The sequence below is a fragment of the Coregonus lavaretus genome (genome assembly GCF_964263955.1).
Source record: "Coregonus lavaretus genome assembly, chromosome: 16".
NCBI lineage: Eukaryota > Metazoa > Chordata > Actinopteri > Salmoniformes > Salmonidae > Coregonus > Coregonus lavaretus.
This window is the reverse complement of record NC_140003.1, coordinates 44229763-44252866: the sequence shown is the minus strand read 5'-3', so window position 1 is coordinate 44252866 and position 23104 is coordinate 44229763. Positions and strand designations below refer to the sequence as shown.

The window sequence follows — 23104 nt, the reverse complement described above, 5'->3', positions numbered from 1 at the left end:
GACTGTGAATGACAGTTCCGTGAAGCTCTGTGAAAGATCAAGGAAGTGATTGCTAAACCGCCCGAGTTGGACGAGGAACAAGACGTTTCTTTTGAAATTTTCCGCGATTTCAGCCACAGTAAGTTTGATCATTTATCTGTCCATGTCTGTGAGTTGATAGGTTCGGCGATTTAACACAGATAGACCTCCGTTTTTTGTCTAGCATCGAGTGCACAAGGATGAGCAGAAAGTGAAGCGAGCGAGCCATGGTTATGTGAAGACAATGGTTCTAAACAAAGAGCTGTCGGATACATTGTAAGGAGGATTCAGCATGTAAATACATTGTATCTTTAGATTGGATTATCGATTTGGTTACAATGTTGCTGATGATCATAATGATTGAAAACATTGACGATGTGGCTTTCTAGCAAACTGACAAATGTCCTACAATAGGCTTCGCTCTCTTTGATGTCTGTCACACGGGGAAGTCAAATGTGATTTTAATGGTCAATAAACGTTTTCATTGTTTTTTACCACAGTCCAAGAAAATGGTAAAATAACAGTATTGGGCTCTGTATAACAATCAAATATAATCTACAGGATGATAGATGGTAAAAAATGCATAAATGGGAAAAAGAGATGAAAAAAGAGAGAGAGAGAGAGAGAGAGGAGAGATACCTACCTATTGTCGACTGAACTTCAGTAATTAACTTCAGTAACTGGCTTTGAGGCTCTTTCACAATCTAAATTAAAAGCCCGGTCCAGTTGATGTCCAAGATTCCACGTATGAGGTTTTGCTATTAGCTGTAGCCAAACATTGTACTTGTTTTATGTTAACATTTGAGTCATATAGCAGACGCTCTTATCCAGAGCGACTTACAGTAGTTAGTGAATACATTTTAATAACTATTTTTTTTGTACTGGTCCCCCGTGGGAATCGAACCCACAACCCTGGCGCCATGCTCTACCAACTGAGCTACACGGGAAAGTAATTCAAGTTTTAGTGGGTTACTTAGTATGTAGAATGAATCCATTCAACTTGCAAAATGATGACGTAACCATATCAGTAGTGTAAATGACTAATGTCGTGGCAGAGGCTCATGCCAGAGTTACACAGTACAGTAGGCGTAGCTTAGCAAGCCAAGCTGTCGATATACAAGGTTGGTGGTTAAGTGCTTGGCAACGTCCTGTTCCCAGATCAAGATACTGGCATAGTAGGCTACTGGTATTCATAATACACGTGATCCCCAGAGCATTAAGCTAAAGTTGTATGAATGCGATAAATAACTCTGATAACCCACTGAGCTGAGTGGCTGTGGGAAGACTACTGTAGCCTTCTATGCCTTTCTGGAGAGTCGTTCCACGTCATTTCAACAAGCCATCATACCCACACCATCTCAGATAATTCTGAAATTGTTTCTGTAGTTTTGAAACGGGTAATATTGGCATTCCTGATTTTTTTTAAATTTTAAACAAAATAATAATAAAGGACGAACTGAATTGCTTTCGTGGAGGACTAGCTTGCATTGTGAGGATGACCACACAATATATTGTCACAATGAGCCAAATCTATTGGTTTTCTACCCAAAGTTGCAAAGGAAATGTTGTGATCTCCCGAGTGGCGCAGCGGTCTAAGGCACTGCATCTCAGTGCTCGAGGCGTCACTACAGACCCCCTGGTTCGATTCCAGGCTGTATCACAACCGGCTGTGATTGGGAGTCCCATAGGGAGAACATACACTATGAGAACATACAGAACATATAGAGACTATAGAGAACATACTATAGAGAACATACACTATGGAAATGGAACGGAGAGAGATGCCATATTCAGATGTCCTGCTGTGTTTGAAACTATCTTTAATTATTTTGCCCCATACAGGAGAACACCGCTTCTGAGGGGGTATTCCTGCAGTCTCTTGGCCATGTCTCCTGGGCCTCGCGTTGAGCTCACAGAATGGATCTGTAGGTCATCATCATCACTGTGAGACCTGCCCAGTCCCTGTTATCGCCCAATCATGGCCCCCGTGCCACCTGGCATCCGCTTCCTGGCCTCCTTCAACAGAGACCAGTGGTGAGTTTTGTTTGTCTGTCCGTCTGTCCGTCCGTCTGTCCACGTTCCCGCCTGTGTCCGTCTATCTGTCCGTCTATCTGCCTGTCTGTCTTGTTGTCTCTGTCATTCAGATAAAAATGCACTCTGTCATTAGTAGTTCATCAATTCATTCATCTAGATGGCAATGTCATCAGAACAATATGTGTGGATCAGGTCTAACAACAGTTGGTTCAAGAAGCAGGCTGTCCTCCTCTGACAAGTAAGCCTACTGATCATGTCACTCTTCTAATCAAACCAGATGTTCGGGTTTCTGTCTTTGCGTGTCTGCTTTCTAATTCCACAGAGTCCTGTCTGTCCACTTGGGTTGTGTGCTTGTCTTGACATTCTTTAGTGAAGGATATATAGCCCATCATTCAGTTGGTTTGTACTACTCTTGTTAATGGGGATTTGTCTCTGCTGGTCTGGCTCACACGTGGACTTAGCTGTAAATAGTTGATGACATATCATATCAGGGCTCGAGCCATACCGTGTGTGTGACCCTGTGTGTGTGTCGGTGTAATGTATGTACCGTTGCTTGCGCCTGTGTGTGCTGCCTGTATCAATTTCTATTTAGTTCAATAGAATTATGTGTGCGAGACAGGGAATTGGCCGGCCCACAGAGAATTAGATTTTATTTGCCTATCCCATTCATTATCAGGACCAGGAGTAGTTCCTGGTCAAGGTCAAACTGAAAAAAGATTGCGAAACCAAGTTCTTAACCTGAATTTTCATAGGGGTATTAAACTTTGAAGTATTTATTTGAACTCTGCCACATTTCATTGCATTCCGACTGCTAGTTATTCAGTGTGAGTGACGGTGGCATGCTGAGATCACGGCCGTAAACCTTTGGCCCTGTGTGACTGTAGCCAGTCTGTCTGGTGCTCTCAGAGCGGTGGAGCTGGGACAGTGGTGGTGTTCTGTGTTGTCACAGAGCCACTGACATGTTTTACACTAAATTACTGTTGACAGGGAAGACCAAACTGACTCCTTTCTGTCCTGCCTTGGGGGAGAACACAACCCCCTTTCCACTAGACACACACACAGAGATACAAACACACACGTGCTGCCCAGCTATTGTGATTGTGCATAGGCAATCAGGGATTCTCCCCTCTGACTGCTTTTCACCCCTTAGCAACTGGTCTCTAGGGCTGGTTTATGGTGGTGTGACATTACGATGTCCAGACTGTCATAAGTGTCTGTTTTAGGCTTGATCAGGGGCAGACCCACGTCAGGGTGGCTGTGTTTGGCTAGTTCAGGGGCAGACCCACGTCAGGGTGGCTGTGTTTGGCTAGTTCAGGGGCAGACCCACGTCAGGGTGGCTGTGTTTGGCTAGTTCAGGGGCAGACCCACGTTGAGGTGGCTGTGTTTGGCTAGGTCAGGGGCAGACCCACGTTGAGGTGGCTGTGTTTGGCTTGATCAGGGGCAGACCCACGTTGAGGTGGCTGTGTTTGGCTTGATCAGGGGCAGACCCACGTTGAGGTGGCTGTGTTTGGCTTGATCAGGGGCAGACCCACGTTGAGGTGGCTGTGTTTGGCTTGATCAGGGGCAGACCCACGTCAGGGTCTGTCGAACTCGACTTAATTGTCCACCAGGAAATAACTGATAATGAGTGGGAGATCTAAAGGAACAGCACATAATGGTTTTTATTATACTGACCAGCTCTCACTGGGTTTATTATACTGACCAGCTCTCACTGGGTTTATTATACTGACCAGCTCTCACTGGGTTTATTATACTGACCAGCTCTCACTGGGTTTATTATACTGACCAGCTCTCACTGGGTTTATTATACTGACCAGCTCTCACTGGGTTTATTATACTGACCAGCTCTCACTGGGTTTATTATACTGACCAGCTCTCACTGGGTTTATTATACTGACCAGCTCTCACTGGGTTTATTATACTGACCAGCTCTCACTGGGTTTATTATACTGACCAGCTCTCACTGAGTTTATTATACTGACCAGCTCTCACTGGGTTTATTATACTGACCGGCTCTCACTGGGTTTATTATACTGACCAGCTCTCACTGGGTTTATTATACTGACCAGCTCTCACTGGGTTTATTATACTGACCAGCTCTCACTGGGTTTATTATACTGACCAGCTCTCACTGGGTTTATTATACTGACCAGCTCTCACTGGGTTTATTATACTGACCAGCTCTCACTGGGTTTATTATACTGACCAGCTCTCACTGGGTTTATTATACTGACCAGCTCTCACTGGGTTTATTATACTGACCAGCTCTCACTGGGTTTATTTATTTTCTGTTTACCATCAAACGTCACGTTTCAGTGATGCGTGTTGATCCCGACGTCAAAAAGCTCTGTAGCAGTATAGCTAACGCTAATGTTGGGATCTTGACAAACTTAACAGTGAGTGAGTGATGACCATGAAACCACGCCAGACAGGTTATAGCTACTGTGTTTTCAACATGGATATTATTCTTCTGGCTTGATCTATTTGGGATATTTTACCTTACCTCGCTGGCTTGCTACCGTCTCGGTAATCAATCCTCTGATGACATCTGCGATGTTGTAGATGATAACCATCTGATTTCTTGTTTGTTAACTGCATTTGAAGTTGCATGTGATCCACTGCCAGGTCAACAAAGAGCTTTCTGATGACGAATTGCGCGCGCAACTTTTCATGACGCGGCCGGGAAATGGGTCTATATCTGACCCTGTATCAGTGGATGAACGCCACCCACTGACTACCTCCTCCTCCTCCAGTCCCTTACTGCTGCCCCCTGTGTTATGTTGTCTCCCTCTAGGTACAGAGCCTCCAGTCCCTTACTGCTGCCCCCTGTGTTATGTTGTCTCCCTCTAGGTACAGAGCCTCCAGTCCCTTACTGCTGCCCCCTGTGTTATGTTGTCTCCCTCTAGGTACAGAGCCTCCAGTCCCTTACTGCTGCCCCCTGTGTTATGTTGTCTCCCTCTAGGTACAGAGCCTCCAGTCCCTTACTGCTGCCCCCTGTGTTATGTTGTCTCCCTCTAGGTACAGAGCCTCCAGTCCCTTACTGCTGCCCCCTGTGTTATGTTGTCTCCCACTAGGTACAGAGCCTCCAGTCCCTTACTGCTGCCCCCTGTGTTATGTTGTCTCCCTCTAGGTACAGAGCCTTCACATTTGGCCTCACCTTCCTGCTGTACACCAGCTTCCACCTGTCCAGAAAACCCATCAGCATTGTCAAGGTAACACACACACACACACACACACACACAGACACTGATGTATCCTATAGGCAATTCACTGTACTACACTGGCATATTGCATAATAAGAGACTTACTCACTATACACTTGTCTCCACGCACTATACATACATGTTATAATAATAATAATATAATATACCATTTAGTATAATATACCATTTACCATTTACATGTTCTCAGCACAGGTGCTATTGTAAGCAGTCACAGTGCAGAGCCAGGGCATTAACCCTTTTTATAAACCGGGTGGTTCGAGCCCTGAATGCTGATTTATTTGGCTGAAAGCCGCGGTATATCAGACCGTATACCACTGGTATGACCAAAAATTACGCTAGTAACCAGTATAATAGCAATAAGGCACCTTGGGTGTTTGTGGTATATGGCCAATGTACCACGGCTAAGGGCTGTATCCAGGCACTGTGCGTTGCTTGGTTACCAAGGCAACTACTGTCACTATCAAATAAACTTGCTAGCTACTTCAGTGGATGTTGAACACATTTCTAGCAGCAAATGTGTTAAATGATAGCCTTGGTATAAAAGGGATAATCAACTCGGGGCTCTATGCGTTCTCTGGAAAATAACGCAACTCCGTGGAAGGTCAGTTCCACTCCACTAGCACGTTGTGGACCACACCTTCCACATCGTTCCTTATTTTCCAGAGAACGCATAGATCCCCTTGTTGATTATCTCTTACATGGAACTGTCCCGTGTAGCTCAGTTGGTAGAGCATGGCGGTTGCAACGCCAGGGTTGTGGGATCGATTCCCACCGGGGGACTAGTATGAAAATGTATGCACTCACTAACTGTAAGTCGCTCTGGATAAGAGCGTCTGCTAAATGACTAAAATGTAACAGATGTTATCATCTACCATTGTCTAATTTGGAACCATAGCATGGCTGCACGCTGCTTGATATTGGAATGAATGTATGACAAGCTAAATGTATGCTGTAGCTTGTTTTTTGTTTTTTTTCATTTTGAGGGTGTTTTGGACTGAGTAATGAATATGCATGTTTTCTCATGGTGGTTATACTTGCTCCATAGAGTGAGCTGCATAAGAACTGCTCAGCTCTCCATGAGCTCTCCTTAGCTGGTAGTAGGCAGCCGCAGAGCCTCCACACAGACTGCAGCTGGAAACCCTTTGGTAAGAATCCTTGTTCTCCCCCGTCTTCCTCTGCCTGACGCTCTTCCTCTGCCTGACGCTCTTCCTCTGCCTGACGCTCTTCCTCTGCCTGACGCTCTTTCTCTGCCTGACGCTCTTCCTCTGCCTGACGCTCTTCCTCTGCCTGACGCTCTTCCTCTGATGACCCTCTTCTTCTCAATCCCTCTTACACCAATTCCCATTCCATCCCACCTACCTACCTTCCCATTCCATCCCACCTATTCCACCTACCTACCTTCCCATTCCATCCCACCTATTCCACCTACCTACCTACCTTCCCATTCCATCCCACCTATTCCACCTACCTACCTTCCCATTCCATCCCACCTATTCCACCTACCTACCTACCTTCCCATTCCATCCCACCTATTCCACCTACCTACCTTCCCATTCCATCCCACCTATTCCACCTACCTACCTACCTTCTCATTCCATCCCACCTATTCCACCTACCTACCTACCTTCCCATTCCATCCCACCTATTCCACCTACCTACCTACCTTCCCATTCCATCCCACCTATTCCACCTACCTACCTACCTTCCCATTCCATCCCACCTATTCCACCTACCTACCTACCTTCCCATTCCATCCCACCTATTCCACCTACCTACCTACCTTCCCATTCCATCCCACCTATTCCACCTACCTACCTACCTTCCCATTCCATCCCACCTATTCCACCTACCTACCTACCTTCCCATTCCATCCCACCTATTCCACCTACCTACCTTCCCATTCCATCCCACCTATTCCACCTACCTACCTTCCCATTCCATCCCACCTATTCCACCTACCTACCTTCTCATTCCATCCCACCTATTCCACCTACCTACCTACCTTCCCATTCCATCCCACCTATTCCACCTACCTACCTACCTTCCCATTCCATCCCACCTATTCCACCTACCTACCTTCCCATTCCATTCCACCTACCTACCTTCCCTACACATTTTTTGTCGATCCCATAACCAAATCCAGGGGTCTGTATTCAGATAAGTGGCCCTTGGTGGAATTTATGTTATTCTTATGCAAAACCTATTTTCACAATTTCTAGATAAAAGCAACTATAAGCAGCTTCTGGGAGCCATGGACTACTCCTTCCTCTGTGCCTACGCTGTGGGAATGTTCCTCAGGTAAAGCTTCAACTCTCCACTTGACCTGACCAGGGGAAATCTCTGGGTGTGTTGTTAGCTAAAAAAGGGCCTGGAGTTGATCCTGGACCGGTCAGTTGATTAGGAAAACCCATTAATAAAAAATGCACCCACCAATGACTTACTGCTAGCTGCTACTTTAACTTGAGCGAGAGTGACAACGCTCAAGATCTGAGTCGGTGACAGTTTTGTGTTCTATAAGAGGCCCAGTGATTTTATGTCCTGAACCTGGGAGGAGATTGTGTCACGTCCTGTGATTGTGTCTAGAAAAATAGATAGTTTTAAAGCTACAAGCATTCCCTCAGCAAGCTGTTGTTGCTAACGTCCTTCAGCTTGCACAACCTGTGCTAGATAGGCTAGAGCAGGGCTACCCGACCCTCTTCCTGGAGATCTACCGTCCTGTGGCTTTTCAGCCCGACCCTCTTCCTGGAGACCTACCGTCCTGTGGCTTTTCAGCCCGACCCTCTTCCTAGAGATCTACCGTCCTGTGGCTTTTCAGCCCAACCCTCTTCCTGGAGATCTACCGTCCTGTGGCTTTTCAGCCCGACCCTCTTCCTGGAGATCTACCGTCCTGTGGCTTTTCAGCCCGACCCTCTTCCTGGAGATTATTAATAAAAATAAGGGGGATTAGAAATGATGCAAATAATTAAATTGATAGAACATTGACATTGAATTATGTTTTTTCATTTAAAACTGATGTTCTTTTATATATCTGGGGGAGAAGATGCTGAGAAGACACCAGACATTTTGCCAGCTTGCTTTGATCTGATGCGTTGTTAATATGTCATCATTGTGCGTCCTGCAGTGGCATCATCGGCGAGCGCCTGCCCATCCGTCTGTACCTGACGTTTGGGATGCTGATGAGTGGCCTCTTCACCTGCCTGTTTGGTCTGGGCCGCATCTACAACATCCACAACCTCAGCTTCTATATAATTGTCCAGGTGATTCACACACATACCTAGAATGCCCCCCCCCCCCCCCCCCCCCCCCCCCCCCCCCCCCCCCCCCCCCACACACACACACACACACACACACACACACACACACACACACACACACACACACACACACACGTTGGAGCTGAGAGATCAGAGGACAACTATTCTGTATTCTGAATGTTTTTCTAGCTGCTCTCATTGCTCCCAAGTCTAACATACTCCTCTGTGTGCTTGTCCTCTGCCTCAGGTGGCCAATGGCTTGGTTCAGACTACTGGCTGGCCCAGTGTTGTCACATGCATCGGGAACTGGTTTGGGAAGGGAAGGTAAATCCACCATATCTGGTATTATTCTACTGATTCCTCTATAGTTCAGATACATTGAAGTTAATAGGAGATGCATCGAAGTTACAATAGTATTTTAACTATGTTAACTGGTTTCCCTGGTCGGAGGGGTCTGATCATGGGCCTGTTCAAGTCATAACACTATCCCAACCCTGTTTTAACTGGTTCTCCCTACAGGAGGGGTCTCATCATGGGCGTATGGAACTCCCACACCTCCGTAGGCAACATCCTGGGCTCTTTGATCGCAGGTTACTGGGTCTCCTCCAACTGGGGCTTGTCCTTCATCGTCCCCGGCCTCGTCATCGCTTTCATGGGTGTCGTCTGCTTCCTCTTCCTCATCGAACGTGAGTACTGCTCTGCGACTGGTTGGAGGAAGAGACTCTCTTTCCATTGACCTCAGAGAAGTTTTGATGCATGATTTGTGTGATGGTAAAAGTTTTGCATGCTGAAATTCACAACTAATCTGACTGGTTTTCTCTGTAGATCCAAATGATCTGAGAAGCATCCATGATGTACAGAGCCCTGCTCCCAGCAACAATGTGAGTGCTTAACATGTCTCTCTTGGTCCAAAGCATCTCTACTAAGTATAGATATAATATGGGGACATTTCAGAGGTATAAATACACAGACATATTCATGAATAACAGACAGACAAAGCCCGTTTTGTTTTATGCTTAGTGTAAGTACCATTTTGTAAATGTGTGTGGACATTTGTTTGTTTGTTTTGTGAGCCATGAGTGGAGCCCACGTCTTCAGAATTTGCCTGAATAGCATCGTTTCCATGCCAACTGTCTCCCACTTTGGCTCATTGCGTAGCGGGAGAGTAGCTGAGTGTCTCCGAGAGCGTGGGCTGGCTCTGGTAAAAAAAAAAAAAGAAGGCCTCTCTGGAGACAGACACACATCAAAAAGGGATAAAACATCATTAACGTTTACCATGTGGGTGGATTCATTGTATAAGCTTTATTTAGGGTTCTTCTTGATTGACAGGTGTTGTTTTCATTCTCACACACTACTTTGAACTGCATTGCAGATGTTTACATTGGTGGCTGCTGGAGCACTATATCATGACGGTGAAAACTGAATGTAGCTTCATAAGGACTCTGTAACATGATGGTGAAAACTGAATGTACAGTGGCTTGTGAAAGTATTCACCCCCCTTGGCATTTTTCCTATTTTGTTGCCTTACAACCTGGAATTAAAATTGATGTTGTATCATTTGATATACACAACATGCCTACCACAAAATATTTTTTATTGTGAAACAAACAAGAAATAAGACCAAAAAAAAAGAACTTGAGCGTGCATAACTATTCACCCCCCCAAAGTCAATACTTTGTAGAGCCACCTTTTGCAGCAAATACAGCTGCAAGTCTCTTGGGGTATGTCTCTATAAGCTTGGCACATCTAGCCACTGGGATTTTTGCCCATTCTTCAAGGCAAAACTGCTCCAGCTCCTTTAAGTTGGATGGGTTCCGCTGGTGTACAGCAATCTTTAAGTCATTCCACAGATTCTCAATTGGATTGAGGTCTGGGCTTTGACTAGAACATTCCAAGACATTTAAATGTTTCCCCTTAAACCACTCGAGTGTTGCTTTAGCAGTATGCTTAGGGTCATTGTCTTGCTGGAAGGTGAACCTGCATCCCAGCCTCAAATCTCTGAAAGTCTGAAACAGGTTTCCCTCAAGAATTTCCCTGTATTTAGCGCCATCCATCATTCCTTCAATACTGACCAGTTTCCCAGTCCCTGCCGATGGAAAAACATCCCCACAGCATGATGCTGCCACCACCATGCTTCACTGTGGGGATGGTGTTCTCGGGGTGATGAGAGGTGTTGGGTTTGCGCCAGACATAGCGTTTTCCTTGATGGCCAAAAAGCTCAATTTTAGTCTCATCTGACCAGAGTACCTTCTTCCATATGTTTGCTTATTTTTTTCTTTAAGCAATGGCTTTTTTCTGGCCACTCTTCCGTAAAGCCCAGCTCTGTGGAGTGTACGGCTTAAAGTGGTCCTATGGACAGATACTCCAATCTCCGCTGTGGAGCTTTGCAGCTCCTTCAGGGTTATCTTTAGTCTCTTTGTTGCCTCTGATGAATGCCCTCCTTGCCTGGTCCATGGGTTTTGGTGGGCGGCCCTCTCTTGGCAGGTTTGTTGTGGTGCCATATTCTTTCCATTTTGTAATAAATTATTTAATGGTGCTCCGTGGTTTCTGATATTTTTTTATAACCCAACCCTGATCTGTACTTCTCCACAACTTTGTCCCTGACCTGTTTGGAGAGCTCCTTGGTCTTCATGGTGCCACTTGCTTGGTGGTGCCCCTTGCTTAGTGGTTTTGTAGACTCTGGGGCCTTTCAGAACAGGTGTGTATATATATATATACTGAGATCATGTGACAGATCATGTGACACTTAGATTGCACACAGGTGGACTTTATTTAACGAATAATGTGACTTCTGGAGGTAATTGGTTGCACCAGATCTTATTTAGGGGCTTCATAGCAAAGGGGGTGAATACATATGCACGCACCACTTTTCCGTTATTAATTTTTTAGAATTGTTTGAAACAAGTTATTTTTTTCATTTCACTTCACCAATTTTGACTATTTTGTGTGTGTCCATTACATGAAATCAAAATAAAATCCATTACAGGTTGTAATGCAACAAAATAGGAAAAACACCAAGGGGGATGAATACTTTTGCATGGCACTGTAGCTTCATATGGACTCTGTAACATGATGGTAAACAGTATTGTACTTGGTTTTGTTTCCTCCTCATGTAAATGCTGACCAAGAGCTGGAAGGAGGTGAATGGACACAAGCAGCTCTGTCATTCGTACAAACAAGGAGGCAAATCTCAGGTGAGTGTCTGTTTTTATCTGAGTTTGTCTGTGTTTACGTTAGTGTCTGTATATAGATCTTAGTGTTATTAACCCTCCGTCTCCCTCTCAGAACTGGGACACAGATTTGCTGCTCCCTGTACAGCAGGTGGTGGTGGTGAAGAGTGAATCAGAGCCGTCGGCCATCAGCTTCATGGGAGCTTTACGCATACCGGTCAGTCACCTGAGCTCACATATCACACACACAGTTTTGTATTGATATCCTTGTGGGGACCAAAGAATGGATTCCCATCCAAAATCCTATTTTCCTTAACCCTAAACCCCTAACCCTAAAATTACACCTAACCCTAACTCCTAACCCTAAAACTACACCTAACTCCTAACACTACACCTAACCGTAACCACTAACCCTAAAACTTAACCCTAACTCCTAACCCTAAACCTAACCGTAACCCTAAAACTACACCTAACCCTAACTCCTAAACCTAACCGTAACCCCTAACCCTAAAACTACACTTAACCCTAACTCCTAACCCTAAACCTAATCGTAACCACTAACCCTAAAACTACACTTAACCCTAACTCCTAACCCTACACCTAACCGTAACCCCTAACCCTAAAACTACACTTAACCCTAACTCCTAACCCTAAAACTACACTTAACCCTAACTCCTAACCCTAAACCTAACCGTAACCCCTAACCCTAAAACTACACTTAACCCTAACTCCTAACCCTAAACCTAACCTTAACCCCTAACCCTAATTGTAACCCTAACCCCTAAAAGCCTAAAATAGCATTTATCCTCCTGAGGACCGGCTAAATGTCCCCACTTGTCAGAATTGTCCTTGTTTAACTATCCTTGTGAGGACTTCTGGTACCAACAAGGATAGTTAAACAAACACACTCACACTGCTGCTGAGGGAAGGACGGCTCATAACAATGGCTGGAACGGAGCAAATGGAAAGGCATCAAACCATGTGTCTGATGTATTTCATACCGTTGCACTGATTCCGCTCCAGCTATTACCACGAGCCCTCCCCAATTAAGGTGCCACCAACCTCCTGTGACACACGCACCAACGCCCACGCCCTGTTCCCCAAAGCCAGGGTGTCAAACTCATTTCCTGGAAGGGCGTGTATCGGCTGGTTTTTGTTATTTCCCTAAACATACACCATACAAAGTACCTTTCTATTCTGGACAACTATAAAGCTTTATTTGTTGACAGTATGATTCTGTCTTTCTCCCTCCAGGGAGTGATAGAGTTCTCTCTGTGTCTGCTGTTTGCCAAGCTGGTCAGCTACACCTTCCTCTTCTGGCTGCCGCTCTACATCACTAAAGCAGGTGTGTACATTACGCTACACTCAGTCCACCAACACCCTTTCCCCTGCTACATCCGTATAGGAACTCTGTCTGGGCATTGTTGTAAGATACAAGATCTACAAGATATACAGGATGTGTCAGGGCATTCAGTCTTTGTCTGATACCTATCTGACATTAGGTCTTGATGTTCTGTGGTCAGCTCTGCCAGGTAGTATTCCTAAACTCTGCCAGGTAGTATTCCTAAGCTCTGCCAGGTAGTATTCCTAAGCTCTGCCACATAGTATTCCTAAGCTCTGCCAGGTAGTATTCCTATGCTCTGCCACGTAGTATTCCTAAGCTCTGCCAGGTAGTATTCCTAAGCTCTGCCAGGTAGTATTCCTAAGCTCTGCCAGGTAGTATTCCTAAGCTCTGCCAGGTAGTATTCCTAAGCTCTGCCAGGTAGTATTCCTAAGCTCTGCCAGGTAGTATTCCTAAGCTCTGCCAGGTAGTATTCCTAAACTCTGCCACGTAGTATTATTAGTATCTCTTGTTTTGTTTGCCAGAGGGTGTGTTGAGAAAATGTGTTGTTTGTCTGTCTCAGCTCACCTAGATGCCAAGAAGGCCGGAGATCTCTCCACTCTGTTTGACGTGGGAGGAATTGTGGGTATGTTCCCTTTTTTTGTTTTTACATCTGTTCTTTTCATGTAGCTTCATGATGTCAAAACGAACCATATCATTTTCTTGTGATCTGGACGTTTATGCACCTTTGTGTGTGTCTTGTGTCAGAGATTTTATTCGTCAAGATTATCATTGGGAATGAATAGACATCATTCCTGCATCATTGGAATTGAACTACCCTCAAACCACTCCTTTCTTCTTACTTGTTGTGCTCATCACATCTTTTCCCTATCTCCCTCTCTGTGTCTGTCTGTCTGTCTAGGGGGAATCCTGGCTGGGGTCATATCTGACAAGCTGGGAAAGAGGGCCACCACCTGTGCAGTGATGCTGCTGCTGGCTGCTCCTACTGTGAGTCTCTCTCTCTCTCTCTTTTTTTTCTCTCGCTCTCTCGCTCTCTCGCTCTGTCTGTCTCTGAGTCTCACTCTCTGCCTCCCCCTGTTGTACAGGACAGGAGTCACAGTTGATCATCTCAATGAATAAAATGATAAGCATGCATCGTGAATCTTACAGGACATGTACACTGCGTGTACAAAACATTAAAAACACCTTCCTAATATTAAGTTGCACCACCCACTTTTGCCTTCAGAACAGCCTCAATTGGTTGGGGCATGGACTCTGCAAGGTGTCAACTGATCCACAGGGATGCTGGCCCATGTTGACTCCAATGCTTCCCACAGTTTTCAAGTTGGCTAGATGTCCTTTGGGTGGTGGACCATTCTTGATACACACGGGAAACGGTTAAGTGTGAAAAACCCAGCAGCGTTGCAGTTCTTGATACAAACCAGTGCGCCTGGCACATACAACCATACCCTGTTCAAAGGCACTTAAATATTTTATCTTACCCATTAACACTCTGAATGGCACACATACACAATCTTCACTGAACAAAAATATAAACGCAACATGTGAAGTGGATTTGACATGTGACATCATTGAGGGATCATAGCTTTCACCTGGTCAGTCTGTCATGGAAAGAGCAGGTGTTCTTAATGTTTTGTCCACTCAGTGTATTTGACAGCTGTTTTGTTCATTATTTCAGCTTTATGGCTTTTCTATGATCAGTGAGTTTGGACTGGGACCCACCATCGGTATGGATCAATTCTCATATACTCCAGTTTGTGTTGAGGGATTGACTGAATCCCACTCCTGAGCCCATTGACTTCTATAACAAAAATAAATAAATAAATAAATGTATGCACTCACTAACTGTAAATCGCTCTGGATAAGAGCGTCTGCTAAATGACTAAAATGTTAAAAAAATATATAAATATTGGCTGTGCTATTTTGACTGTCAATGACCAACAGGTGAACAGAGTTATGTCACAAGCTTGGTTGGTTTTGACATTCGACCAACGATCAAGTGAATCATGTTTGGATGTGCCGTGTACCCCGTAGGTATGCTGCTGGTGTGTGGAGGTCTAGTGAATGGACCATATGCCCTTATTACAACCGCAGTGTCTGCTGATCTGGTGAGTGAGAGTGAGAGTGAGAGTGTGAGTGTGAGTGTGAGTGTGAGTGTGAGTGTGAGTGTGAGTGTGAGTGTGAGTGTGAGTGTGAGTGTGAGTGTGAGTGTGAGTGTGAGTGTGAGAGTGAGTGTGAGTGTGAGAGTGAGAGTGAGTGTGAGTGTGAGTGTGAGAGTGAGTGTGAGTGTGAGAGTGAGTCTGTCTCGCTATCCTTTTACACTGTTTATAATCCTCCCTAGTTTTATCTTCCTGTGCCCTTTTTGAACGGCCATACTATTTCACTATTTCCTGTGTGTGGGCCTCTCTCTGACCTCAAATCCCTCTCTGTTTTGACCTTTGACTCCAGGGAACACACAAGAGCCTGAAGGGCAACTCCAGGGCCCTTTCAACTGTCACAGCCATCATCGACGGCACAGGATCAGTAGGTTAGTCTCATACACTCCTCAGCCATCATCGACGGCACAGGATCAGTAGGTTAGTCTCATACACTCCTCAGCCATCATCGACGGCACAGGATCAGTAGGTTAGTCTCATACACTCCTCAGCCATCATCGACGGCACAGGATCAGTAGGTTAGTCTCATACACTCCTCAGCCATCATCGACGGCACAGGATCAGTAGGTTAGTCTCATACACTCCTCAGCCATCATCGACGGCACAGGATCAGTAGGTTAGTCTCATACACTCCTCAGCCATCATCGACGGCACAGGATCAGTAGGTTAGTCTCATACACTCCTCAGCCATCATCGACGGCACAGGATCAGTAGGTTAGTCTCATACACTCCTCAGCCATCATCGACGGCACAGGATCAGTAGGTTAGTCTCATACACTCCTCAGCCATCATCGACGGCACAGGATCAGTAGGTTAGTCTCATACATTCCTCAGCCATCATCGACGGCACAGGATCAGTAGGTTAGTCTCATACACTCCTCGGCCATCATCGACGGCACAGGATCAGTAGGTTAGTCTCATACACTCCTCGGCCATCATCGACGGCACAGGATCAGTAGGTTAGTCTCATACACTCCTCAGCCATCATCGACGGCACAGGATCAGTAGGTTAGTCTCATACACTCCTCAGCCATCATCGACGGCACAGGATCAGTAGGTTAGTCTCATACACTCCTCAGCCATCATCGACGGCACAGGATCAGTAGGTTCGTCTCATACACTCCTCAGCCATCATCGACGGCACAGGATCAGTAGGTTCGTCTCATACACTCCTCAGCCATCATCGACGGCACAGGATCAGTAGGTTAGTCTCATACACTCCTCAGCCATCATCGACGGCACAGGATCAGTAGGTTAGTCTCATACACTCCTCAGCCATCATCGACGGCACAGGATCAGTAGGTTAGTCTCATACACTCCTCAGCCATCATCGACGGCACAGGATCAGTAGGTTAGTCTCATACACTCCTCAGCCATCATCGACGGCACAGGATCAGTAGGTTAGTCTCATACACTCCTCAGCCATGATCGACGGCACAGGATCAGTAGGTTAGTCTCATACACTCCTCAGCCATCATCGACGGCACAGGATCAGTAGGTTAGTCTCATACACTCCTCAGCCATGATCGACGGCACAGGATCAGTAGGTTAGTCTCATACACTCCTCAGCCATGATCGACGGCACAGGATCAGTAGGTTAGTCTCATACACTCCTCAGCCATCATCGACGGCACAGGATCAGTAGGTTAGTCTCATACACTCCTCAGCCATCATCGACGGCACAGGATCAGTAGGTTAGTCTCATACACTCCTCAGCCATCATCGACGGCACAGGATCAGAAGGTTAGTCTCATACACTCCTCAGCCATCATCGACGGCACAGGATCAGTAGGTTAGTCTCATACACTCCTCAGCCATCATCGACGGCACAGGATCAGTAGGTTAGTCTCATACACTCCTCAGCCATCATCGACGGCACAGGATCAGTAGGTTAGTCTCATACACTCCTCAGCCATCATCGACGGCACAGGATCAGTAGGTTAGTCTCATACACTCCTCAGCCATCATCGACGGCACAGGATCAGTAGGTTAGTCTCATACACTCCTCAGCCATCATCGACGGCACAGGATCAGTAGGTTAGTCTCATACACTCCTCAGCCATCATCGACGGCACAGGATCAGTAGGTTAGTCTCATACACTCCTCAGCCATCATCGACGGCACAGGATCAGTAGGTTAGTCTCATACATTCCTCAGCCATCATCGACGGCACAGGATCAGTAGGTTAGTCTCATACACTCCTCAGCCATCATCGACGGCACAGGATCAGTAGGTTAGTCTCATACACTCCTCAGCCATCATCGACGGCACAGGATCAGTAGGTTAGTCTCATACACTCCTCAGCCATCATCGACGGCACAGGATCAGTAGGTTAGTCTCATACACTCCTCAGCCATCATCGACGGCACAGGATCAGTAGGTTAGTCTCATACATTCCTCAGCCATCATCGACGGCACAGGATCAGTAGGTTAGTCTCATACACTCCTCGGCCATCATCGACGGCACAGGATCAGTAGGTTAGTCTCATACACTACTCAGCCATCATCGACGGCACAGGATCAGTAGGTTAGTCTCATACACTCCTCAGCCATCATCGACGGCACAGGATCAGTAGGTTAGTCTCATACACTCCTCAGCCATCATCGACGGCACAGGATCAGTAGGTTAGTCTCATACACTCCTCAGCCATCATCGACGGCACAGGATCAGTAGGTTAGTCTCATACACTCCTCAGCCATCATCGACGGCACAGGATCAGTAGGTTAGTCTCATACACTCCTCAGCCATCATCGACGGCACAGGATCAGTAGGTTAGTCTCATACACTCCTCTCCTGTTGCCTCCAACCATACCAGTCAGATCCTACATGATGAAGTAGCTCCACAAGGCAATGGGTTGCTTTAGAATTCAGCATAGGACTATCTCTGTGACTTACTAACTGTCCTCTGATGTTATGTGTTCTTCTCAGGTGCAGCGATAGGCCCCCTCCTGGCAGGAGTGTTGTCGTCACGGGGATGGTACCAGGTCTTCTACATGCTGATGGCAGCGGACTTCCTAGCACTGTTGGTTTGTACTGATGCTAATCTTCTAAATAGTTGACCTGAAATGTGCATTTAATGTGTGTGGATCTCATAGAATGAGGCTTTAATGTGTGTGGATGTGTTTTCTCTGTAGCTGTTGCTGCGGCTGGTGACGAAGGAGCTGACCTCCGCTAACGTGGTTAAACCTCGTTCTGGCAGCACCACCGTAGAGTGAGTGACTTCTCTCTGTTTGGTATAGATTCTACCTATTGTACTATGGTGGTATCCAGGTTATATAAACATGACTGAGGCCACTGATCATGTTCTAAGATCATACCCAGAAGACCTGCTAACCTCCCCTGTTATTGGTAATAGTGAGAGGTTACCATGTCTTGCGGGTATGATCTTTGACCCTCTGTAACTTTCTCATTCATCATTATTCACGATTCATTGAGGATTATATTTAGGGGCTTCATAGCAAAGAGGGTGAATACATATGCGCACACCACTTTTCCGTTATTTATTTTTTAGAATTTTTTGAAACAAGAATACTTTTGCAAGGCACTGTACATGGCTCCTAGCCTACGATGCATATTGCTACTTTCTGTCCCTAACACTGAAACTAAATAAATAAATTAAAACGAAATATAAATGTTTTTATCAACTAGTAAATCAAGTCTGAAAACTAACTGAAACTAAACTGAATTTCTAAATAGAAATAAAAACGAATAGAAAGTCCCAACTATAATAACCTTGTGAAGTCTACAGGTACGTTAGCGTTCGTCTGACTCTGGGTAGAAAAACAACCAAACAAAACGAACAAACAAAAATAATAATTAATTAATTAATTGCCAGAATCTTACTAATTAATTACTTTTTAGTAGAAAAAGAATTAAACAAATTCCATGAGGATCTCCATGTATCGAATGATCTACTATCACACGTTCAATTCACCAAATTCCTAGGTGTCCTTATTGACGAAAAAACATCTGTCTGTCTCATCTCATCCCAAGAAAATATTTGTTTGATCTATTGCCTACCACACCTTAATTACATTTACATTTTAGTCATTTAGCAGACGCTCTTATCCAGAGCGACTTACAATTAGTGTATGCATACATGTTTTGTTTTTTTCATACTGGCCCCCCGTGGGAAACGAACCCACATCGCTGCCGGCCAAACCCTCCCCTACCTTGGCGACGCTGGACCAATTGTGCGCCGCCCATGGGTCTTCCGGTCACGGCCGGCTGCGACAGAGCCTGGATCTCTAGTGGCACAGCTAGCACTGCGATACAGTGCCTTAGACCACTGCGCCACTCGGGAGACCCAAATCTACTCATTTGTCTCATATTGCAATATAGTCTGGGCCACTACTTATAAAAGCAACCTCAAAAACATCTTCCTTCTCCAAAAACGTTTTGTGAGGATGGCAACTCACTCAGACAGTCATGCCAGTTCCTCACCACCTCTATTTATGTCAACCAACTTCAAGTGTGTCTGTTTTGTGTTCCAATTCAAAATGAATCTACTCCCCGTTTCTTTTCAAACACCTATTCAAATTCAATATTCAGGTTCATCATTACTCTACAGGAACTGCCAGCGATCTCCACTTCCCATTTTTTCGTACAAGATTAGGTCAATCTTCCATCACATCCGTTTTTTTTGGAACAGTCTCCCGGACCACCCAATGATGTATATAAACCCTGGATTGCTGATCCTGTGCATTGGCCATTGAGAGGCTTTGAAGCCACCGGTCGGCCATATTGCCACTCCCCAGTAGGAGCAGTCCTCCATGGGAATGAATGGTATTCTACAGTATTTCAATTAAACGTTTCAAGGACATAATTACATGTATTTAAGTATTTTTCTGCTGTAGTGGGGACAGTAACATTAGTAATCTCAAACAATTATACTTTTAAGAAATGTTTTGTATATATTTATTCCTTTTTTGTATTTATGTTGAGCTCATATAATTTAAAAGTATGCATTGTAATGGAATTTTTTGCAATGGTGGGGGAGTGCCAAGATGGAGGTGCGGTGGCATTAAAACAGCGCCCCCTGTCAGTCATCTAGTGTATATATGTTATTGGAACCACCTCATGCACTGCAACACCTTAAACTCCTTCAAATACAAAATTAACAAATATCTACTAGACATTCCATACAATGACTCATCCCAATAACCTTCTGCCATATATCCATAACAATTATGCTGATTCATGATTTCGACTGGCTGAGAAAAGCTGCCTGCTTTTCTGCCTCGGCCTGACTCCTGACCCCTACGCTTCATTACTATGGGACAGCTGGAGATCGAATTTCAATATTGAAACAATGTTACAAATGTCAAGAGAGACAGAAAGCAAGGTTTATACAAATCTCCGCTATTGAAAACCAATTGCTAGTCTAAAAGAAAGTGGAGATTTAAGTTTATAAATTGCCTGGCTGGGCTGATGAGACAGTGGATTGCGCAGTCAGATGGAACAGAGTAAATAGGCATTTCAACATCATAGCTTTAGCCGGTGGTAACTTGTGGAATAGACACGGGCTGGAATGCGGTTTTAACCAATCATCATCCAGGATTAGACCCAACCGTTGGATAAATCCCAATAACCTTCTGCCTATCTGTCACTCATTTTGATTATTTAACTTAAATCTCCTTTCTTTTTTTTACCCAATTCATCATGTTTTCATTTTTTTTTTCATTTGTGTAAATCTATTTGTTTCTTAAATCAGGATACTTTTTATTTTTATTTTTATGTTCTATAAACATTTGAAAGGGAGAGGTGCCTTAACGAGCAAATAAATAAATCATAGTTACTGATCAAAGTCTGTTTTTCTGTTTCTCTCTTTTAGGATGAAGGAGCACTAAGCACTTGCACTAAACTCCAGACAGAGGAGCGAACAGACTTAGTACAGACACACACACTGCATCTTATACCACTAACCTGTACCTCTGTCCAGTAACTGAACTAGTGTGAAGCAGCACCTCTTGGAACCGAATGAAAGCCGATGAAGATTCAGTAACAGAGGATAATAAAGTAACCAAGCCAGCCAAAGTTCATCTCAGCACAAACCACTACAACTTTTCTTTTAGTTGTTCTACAGCACACTGGGCTTAAAAAAATAAAAATGGTTTACTGTCACATCTGCCTTATGGAACCAAAGATTGTGGGGAAATGCATTATAATTTATATGAAATTATTATTATTATTATTATTATTTAAGTTGACATATTATTCTGTTCTGCTGTGTATTTTCTCTGTAAATAAAGTAATATGCAGGGACTGCAATGTATTTTTATATGATCACCAAATTATGTTTATGTTTGGTGACTTGAATCCTATGAATGTAAAATGTGTGTTTGAGTATGAAATTCTATATACCAACTCTAACTGATGAGGAGGATCAATCATTTCTCAGTAAGCTTTCTTTAGGCAGTGCGATGTTGAAAACTATAGTGATGTTCTTATGTAGAAAATATCAAATGCCATCATCCCAAACCTTAAACACTCACATAAAGTGAGTTCATTTAGTCTTGCCTCTAGAATTGTGAACATTTTGAATGTGTTCCTTTGACTAATGCTTGCTACCTCGAGTCCTTAGAGTGTTACGCACAAAATGCCAAATGTGTGAAATAAGGCAGGCTATAATAATCTGAGAAAATCATCTATATTCTTTACTTTCATGATGGCACATGTGGAGGCTGTAGTCAATTCCAATTCACTTCCTGTATTAAACTGAATTGAAATGGAAAAGACCCCATCCAACAACATGTCCATTTTATTTATGTGGAGATAGAGCATATCTTCGTGGAAGAGAACTTCAGTGGTAGTACTTGAAATACTGTGTGCCTTTTTGTTTGTTGGGCAGTTGCTTTGTTCTGTCACTTATGTCTGAACCTTACCTGATTACCATAACTACACAGTCTTGGTGAAAATTGTAGATTTGTAAAGACTTGGTATATAAATAAAAAAGATGGCGTGGCTGCATTACTGAATTCTCTGGATGCCTCTATACCCCAAGCAAAAATATCTCAGTCTTGGTTTTGAAGCATAATGTTGAGTTTTTTTTGTCCACCAGGCTAAATGTGTTCCAGTCAGGGGTCAGAGTGGTCTGAAGGCAAGCTGTATCAGCTGGAGGTGGCAGGTGTCAACCAAAACAGTACACTTCTGACAACTAGTCCTCCACTCAAGTAACACAGGCAGACTCTTTCTTTCTCTCTCTCTTTCTCTCTCTCTTTCCCTCTCTCTGAAAAGTACTGCAGGACAAATCACATTATTTATTATTCTCTGAAACAGTCTTATAATAAACATTAACAATCAGTAATTAGAACTGGTGGTTAGCTGCTCATGTTGTGCCTAAATAAACCAGATTGTAATTATATGCCATTTAGCAGACGCTTTTATCCAAAGCGACTTACAGTCATGTGTGCATACATTTTTACATATGGGTGGTCCCGGGGATCGAACCCACTACCCTGGCGTTACAAGCGCCGTGCTCTACCAATTGAGATTACAGAGGACCACAATTTTGCAGGATTATATGGCTAAATTCAATTCGTGTTCATTGAAAGTATAATTAGTACATTGTTTTGATCGTCGATGACTCATCTCCCATGCATCACAAAACCCCTGAGCTGACTCGAGCCTGCAAAACTTGATTGATATGTCATCGAGTGAAGCGCACAGGCGGGCGCCCACGCAAGAAACTACATTAAATTATTTAACGTTCCTTTTCACGGTGCTTGCTCTTTCGTTGGCTCATATCCTTTTTTATTCCTTGACAAAAATACAGTTTATATAGATAGACGATTTTATTAGCCATACTCAGGGTAGAATATAGCCTTTGTTTTTAAAAGCTGATTGAACCTAGCGGACAGATCGACTGCGTCCTGGGGGTTGAATGGGCGACCTGCAGGCAAACCT

At 44.5% G+C, this 23104-nt stretch overlaps 1 protein-coding gene across 1 annotated transcript; it reads left to right on the top strand.

Moving 5' to 3' along the window:
• Window positions 1–3: 3 nt before the first annotated feature.
• On the top strand, window positions 4–22171 carry LOC311143672 (glucose-6-phosphate exchanger SLC37A1-like). Its single transcript, XM_084179544.1, has 20 exons — window positions 4–118; window positions 1861–2052; window positions 5183–5264; window positions 6322–6421; window positions 7496–7574; window positions 8398–8533; window positions 8778–8854; window positions 9050–9216; window positions 9356–9411; window positions 11659–11724; window positions 11816–11917; window positions 12955–13045; window positions 13605–13667; window positions 13944–14029; window positions 14721–14769; window positions 15077–15150; window positions 15491–15569; window positions 18128–18225; window positions 18334–18410; window positions 21033–22171. Exons 2-20 carry the CDS (start codon window positions 1997–1999, stop codon window positions 21046–21048), a joined length of 1554 nt encoding a protein of 517 aa, XP_084035670.1. The 5' UTR covers window positions 4–118; window positions 1861–1996; the 3' UTR covers window positions 21049–22171.
• Window positions 22172–23104: the final 933 nt, after the last annotated feature.